The following is a 6,466-nucleotide window of genomic DNA, read 5'->3' on the forward strand; positions in this document are numbered from 1 at the left end:
TATATATATATAATATATATATATATGTGTGTATGTGTGTGTGTGTGTATACATATATACATATACATATGTATATATACACACACATACACATACACACACATACACACACATATACACACATATACATATATATATATATACACGCATGCATGTATACATGAACATGTGTGTGTGTGTGTGAGTATGCAAATGTCTATGCATTATGCGTGTGTGCATACGTGTATACGCGTGTCACAGAGGAGAGAGACAGAGAGACAGAGAAAGAAAGAGAGAGAGAGAGAGAGAGAGAGAGAGAGAAAGAAAGAAAGAAAGAAAGAATGAAAGAAAGAACGAAAGAAAGAAAGGAAGAGGGCGCTTAAGTGAGTGGGTGAGTGAGTGAACGATATAAGTGCCTTTGGCCAACTGTGTTATCGGTCCGGTTTCGATTCCTTGGAGCCATATACACCATTGTCATGTTGCCTCACCTCTCTTTCACATCCCAGTTAAACGTCTTCCGTTGTTGATTTTGTAGTTATTATGTTTATTGTTATTGTTGATGCTAGAGGTGATGGCGGTGACGGCGGAAGCGGGTGTCGTAGTGATGGTGATAGAGCTTTGTTTTACTAAACAATTTACTTTTACATATCACATCTACCTTAGTCTTACTATTTCATCCTCTTCTCAGTCACTCAATCTCTCTCACCCTCTCTGTCTGTCTCTCTCTCTCTGTCTCTGTCTCTCTTTTTGTCTCTGTCTCTCTCTCCCTCTCTTCATATCTCGCACACTTATTCTGTCAAGTCCCAATGTGTTAGAAATAGCAGTAAAATCTCCATCATATCTCACCTTAGCGTCTTTAAAAAAAGAAGGGACATGGCCCATTAGATAACGTAGTTCTACAAATTCGTAATAGTCGGAAAGATAATGCCTGGAACGGTTGTTTATAAGTTTCCTCAATTAGAGCTCACCTGTTTGTATGCAGATGGTCTGTGCCATTTGTAAGTGTCCTAGCACAGACAGAATGCAGTAGCGAGGGTCTCTATTGATATTGTCTATTGATTTACGTTGGACCTTCAACACCTGATGACGTATATCAAAGTGAACTGATCCATCTGTAAGTATCATAGACAGAATGTAATGGAAGAAGAAGAAGAAGAAGAAGAAGAGGAGGAGGTGTTGGTGGTTGTGGTGGTAATGGTAATAGTGGTGATGGTAGTGGAAATGATGGAGTGTGATCGATACGATAACGAAGATTCGGTTACGATGAATATATGAGGAGGTGGTGGGGGTACTTATTGATTTTATATTTGTTTTTATGAGAAACATCAATTTGGCAAGCATATTTCTGAAGGAACTGCAGTTGTTTCCAACGCGCCATCCATATGAACAAACGAGGGATTTCCTCAGTGGCCACTCGGTCTCCTAAAAGTAGCTATCATATCCAACGTCTCACAAAAAAAAAAATAATAGAAATGACACTTTGATTAATGTAAGGATCTTCCCAAGAAAATAGAGTAGTTACGACTGAAAGGCTCTTCATCATAACAATATCGCATTTAGGCATAAGTTATACAAACTGTAGTTTTAGGCCTTATAAACTGCAGAAGCTCAAAATGATTGAAAAGTATGTTTTCAATTGAAGTGACTACTATTTTTTTTTTCGCGCCGACTCTTACGAAAGGAACAGAGGCCGTGGAACTTGCAGATCTTCTGGAATTGGTGAAAGTAATACCGTTAATGTCTCGATTAAACTGTTGCAGATCAAAACGTGAAGGTATGACACAAGTAAGAAGATTCTAGAGTTCATATGTTCTGGGGAAGAAGAGTCGGGAATAGTGATTAGTGCAAGGAAAGGATGCTGAGAGGTAAAGAAACGAGTAGGACAAAGGTGCCTGAGTTGTGGGGGTACGAGACCAGCCAGACTTGAAGAGCAGAGACCGGTATAGTAACGAGAAGATATGCAAACAATCATGATGGTATGCAATATATCGTTCTCGTTTTTGCAGATTTAACGCATGATGGCAGCTCCTACAGCGGATTTTGGTGAAATTGAATCACGTACGGTCATGATATTCCTTTTTTGGTAAAGCAAAGGAGCGACGGAAATCCATGGCGAGATGAAGGAAGTCTTGAAGGATGGTTGCCCATTTTACTCTGCAATGAAAATCTGGGTGTCAAGGTTTCGGCGTGGTCATTTCGCGACCACAGAAGACAAAGCCAACGCTGTACACGTCAGGATTCTCGAAGACCGCTGGATTTCAGCTAAAGTCAGCTGAGATTCTGGGGATTTCCAGCGAAAGAGTTACCGTATTTGATGGCATATAAGATGCACGAGTGCATAGGACGCGCCCTAGCTTAGGTTATGCTTTTGTAAAATAAATTACTACTAAAATAATGTTTTAATTCCTCCACTTACCTGTATAACTTTGTTATTACTGGTAATTATAAGCAATTTATTGCATCCACATTCAATATAAACATATCGTAGGCAATTCTTCACTAACGGGTGGCAGCACTGCCATCCACGAGTTTTGAGCCAACATTGAGTGCATTGGACGCAGGGGGTTTTAAAGCCATTTTGGGGGTAAAAAGAAGGTGCGTTTTATAGGCCATCAAATACAGTAGCCACATCATCTACAACATTCCAGACATGAGAAAGCTTCCGCAAAATGGGAGGCGAAATGCTTGAATTTAGATCAGAAGCGCATCAGAGTACGACATCAAAGGTGATTTGGGACCGATTTGCAACAGAAGAGGCTAATTTTATGGCTCGTTTAATCACCATAGATGAAACTTGGTTTCGTCCTTATGATCCCCAGACCAAGGAGCAATCAGTGGAGTGGTATCACAGCGGTTCACCGCATCCCAAGAAATTTCGGACCCAGAAGTCAACTGGAAAGATTGTGGCTTCAGTGTTCTGGGACAAAGACGGAGTACTTCTCATAAAATTCCAACGAAAGGGTCGCGCCATCAACGCAGAATACTACATGTCCTTGTTGGTTGAACTGCGTGAAGCTTCGAAGTAGAAACGTCGTGGAAACCTGAGCCGTAGTGTCCTGTTTTTGCAGGACAATGCACCAGCACACACAGCACATGAAACTCCACGGTAAATACGCAACTTTGGCTTCGAATTGGTAGACTACGTATCTTACTCTCTTGACTTGACCCACTCTGACTATCACCTCTTTTCCACAACTGAAGAAATATCTCAAAAGAACGAAATTTCACTCCGATTCGGAAGTGATCGCTGTTACAGAGGCTTGATTGGAGACCCAACCTTCCGAGTTCTTTTACAGAGCTTAGAAAAACTGAAGGACCACTGCAATAAGTGTGTGAATCTGAGAGGGGAATATGTTGAATAAAATCATAATTAACTGCCCCCCCCCCACCGTATTTTCTTTTACTGGAAGCCAAGAACTTTTCAGTTCCTCCTCGTACACTATACAGCTTAACTTCGGTTTGGAAACTCTTTGGACAATGTGTTGTTGTTATTGTTGTTGTTGTTACTTAAATTTCGCTTCTTCATTTTTTCTTTTGCTTCTTTCTTTATTTCCAGTGAACGAACCAATATGGAGGTGGAGTGTAGACCAGACAACTCCATAAGGAATGGTCCCTATAGCAATAGACTGCTTGACAGTGCGATTTACACGTACAGAAACGCCAAACACCTGCCGTCAGCTTTAATGTCTTTTTCCCCGCGTTCAGCGTCATCGTCGTCCTCTTCTTCCTCCTCCTCCTCATCATCATCACCATCATCATCATCATTATCATCATCATCATCATCATCATCGTCATCATCACCATCATCATCATCATCATCGTCATCATCGTCTGCACTATTCTCATCAACCTCCACATCATCATCTCCAAAAACAACATTAACCACAACATCGTCGACATTGTCGTTATCCTTGAACCAAAACAAACTTCCAGGACCGCTGAAATCAACAATTATAAGGACTGAAGCCCACCACATCGATGGAAGTCATTTGAAGTCGACTCCAACTTTCAGACAACAATCTGTTGCCTCGGTGCGCCGTTTACTGCGGACACCAAAATGTGCCCGTTGCCGAAATCACGGTGTTGTGTCATGTTTAAAGGGTCACAAACGATATTGTAGATGGCGCGACTGTCAATGTGCCAACTGTCTTTTGGTTGTGGAACGACAGAGGGTAATGGCGGCTCAAGTAGCTCTCAGAAGGTAAAAACATGTTTCTTATGTTTTCTTTTACATATTCCAATTAGTTATTGAGTGATTTTGTTGTTGCCATTGCTATTGCCGTTGTGGATCGTTGGCTTCTTTGAGTTGACCAAATTATTATCAGGTTCGTCCTTAAAGTGGCGAACTGGCAGAATTGTTAGCACGCCGGGTAAAATGCTTAGCGGCATTTCGTACGTCTTCGCGTTTTGAGTTCAAACGCCGCCAGGGTCGACTTTGCCTTTCATCCTTTCAGGGTCGATAAAATAAGTACCAATTGAGCACTGGGGTCGATATAATTCTGCTCCCCCAGAATATAAGGTCTACAGTATGCCTACAATAGAAAGGATTATTAGGTTCGTCCTTCATGTCTTTGAAGACTCTTAGGTTATGACTCTGAAGACATCCAAATTATCAGCGTTTTTATCAGTGGTGGCTCATTGTCATGAAATCTGCGTTCCCGTGGGGGAACGTAATAGCAGGGTCATAACCCGGTGGGACTCTTGCTCTTTCCGCGCAGGCCTTCTTTCTTTAGCTTCTCTGGTCATATCTGATTCTCAGAATTGTATTCGAGAGTACACAGTACTACACTACAGAGAGCGATCTCGAGCAGTCATACAAGCAAGGCCGGTTTTAAGCCAATTAAACAGATTTATTCAAATATGGCCGTCCGCCAAGAGAGGCCCCCACCACCACCACCACGCCGTACACGATGATGAATTTTAGTATATCATTGTGGTTGATGGTGGAGCATCAAACCCTCAATGCTTTTTGGCGAGTATTGGCGTACTACACAAAGCATAAAATATCAATCTTCAGCTTTTGTAGAGTAGAAAGCCTCATTAGCAATTCTCTAATTGGGATCCATATTTCTTAGTACCAGACCTAGTCATAAATGATATTGGAGATGGCGCGGCTGTCAATGTGCCAACTGCTTGTTGGTTGTAGAACGACAGAGAGTAATGGCGGATCAAGTGGCACTCCTTATTACCATTGTGGTTCGTTAGAATCTTTGTGCTGGTAAAATATGATAACTAAATAGTTTGTATGTTCTTGTAGCGTTTTGTATTATTGATTGTCAACTATGTAAGCTGAATGTTGTTGAGATAATGCATTTAATTTCTAATATTTTTTTGTCTTCTATGTTTTCTTTCAATATTGATAACAAATGTTCGTCATTCTTCTGTTTTCCTATTCTATACTTATTTTTGTTATTTATCCTTGCTATTTATCCCAGGTTTTGTATCAAACTGGTTATTTCAGTTATGTAATTCCTACTCAACTGAGCATAGCACGGCAAAGTCTCCATGTATAAATGACATCATTGTCATGGCGAGACACCATTGTCATGGCGTGACATCATTGTCACAACATCGTAATCTTCTCGTAATCTTTTATAATGAAGGATCAAAAGGAAAGTGGTAAAAAAAAAAAAGAAAGCATCCAGGAAGCAAAGTGGAATTTCCACTTGACATCACACGGGGTCCTTTCATCTTTGAGTTGCCACACATGGTGGGCCAGGGACGTGACAAACCATCTTTCTGGGACTCTGAAGGATGATGGTGGTTAAGAAAATGTTTCTTGGACGAAGTACTCGCCGAACCAATATATTTATAAACACATTTATAAATATTTATAAACATGGGACGTGGTCCTATTCGCACTCCTGGTAACATATGGGGCGGAGCGGGGCTGGTCATCCCATCGGTGTCGAAGATGAATGTTTGGTCCTCATCTGAGGTGGCGGAACTGGGAATGACAGATACCTCCTCCAAGTCGTTGGCTCTGGATAGGTCATTATTTCAAGGTGCGGCGTTTGTACTGGTCACTCTATCCGCGTCTATGATTTGTTCATTATCCGTGACGGTGGTATCGAGATCTTCGGTGACGCTCTCTGCGATGCTGGTCCCAATTTGGTTATTATCTCTGGGCGTGGCAACTGTATTGGTGTGAGAATTGGTTAATCTGCTTTTTGATGTTACATTACTGTTATTACGGATATTAGGTCTAGGTATCACCGTAGCCTCATATATGACCCCTTCAGTCTCGCATCGGCTTCCCTACTGGACAGTTATTATATACTTTGAAAGAGCAACCTGCCTCCTCCCATGTATTGTGTTTATTTGTTTATTTTACTTATTTGCATCATTATCTCCATGTCTACTCACATAGATTCCTCTTATAGTCACTCTTTACCCCGCAGACTGGTTATTTCCTCGGTAAAGATTCCGGAGTGTAAGTTCAAATCATTTGAGCGCCACTAAGTGTTTTCTATATTGAGCATCTCTG

General features: G+C 41.3%; 1 protein-coding gene across 1 annotated transcript in view; it reads left to right on the forward strand.

Annotated features, from left to right (window-relative positions):
- Positions 1 to 2,648: 2,648 nt before the first annotated feature.
- Positions 2,649 to 6,466, forward strand: part of LOC106879133 (dual specificity protein kinase splA) — a 13,405-nt gene continuing 9,587 nt past the window's right edge. The window contains exons 1-2 of the mRNA XM_052976524.1: positions 2,649 to 3,001; positions 3,536 to 4,180. Of these exons, the coding sequence (XP_052832484.1) occupies positions 2,649 to 3,001; positions 3,536 to 4,180 (998 nt within the window). The remainder of the gene's footprint in view (positions 3,002 to 3,535; positions 4,181 to 6,466) is intronic.

This window comes from Octopus bimaculoides, chromosome 24 (assembly GCF_001194135.2).
Source record: "Octopus bimaculoides isolate UCB-OBI-ISO-001 chromosome 24, ASM119413v2, whole genome shotgun sequence".
In the NCBI taxonomy this organism is placed as follows: domain Eukaryota; kingdom Metazoa; phylum Mollusca; class Cephalopoda; order Octopoda; family Octopodidae; genus Octopus; species Octopus bimaculoides.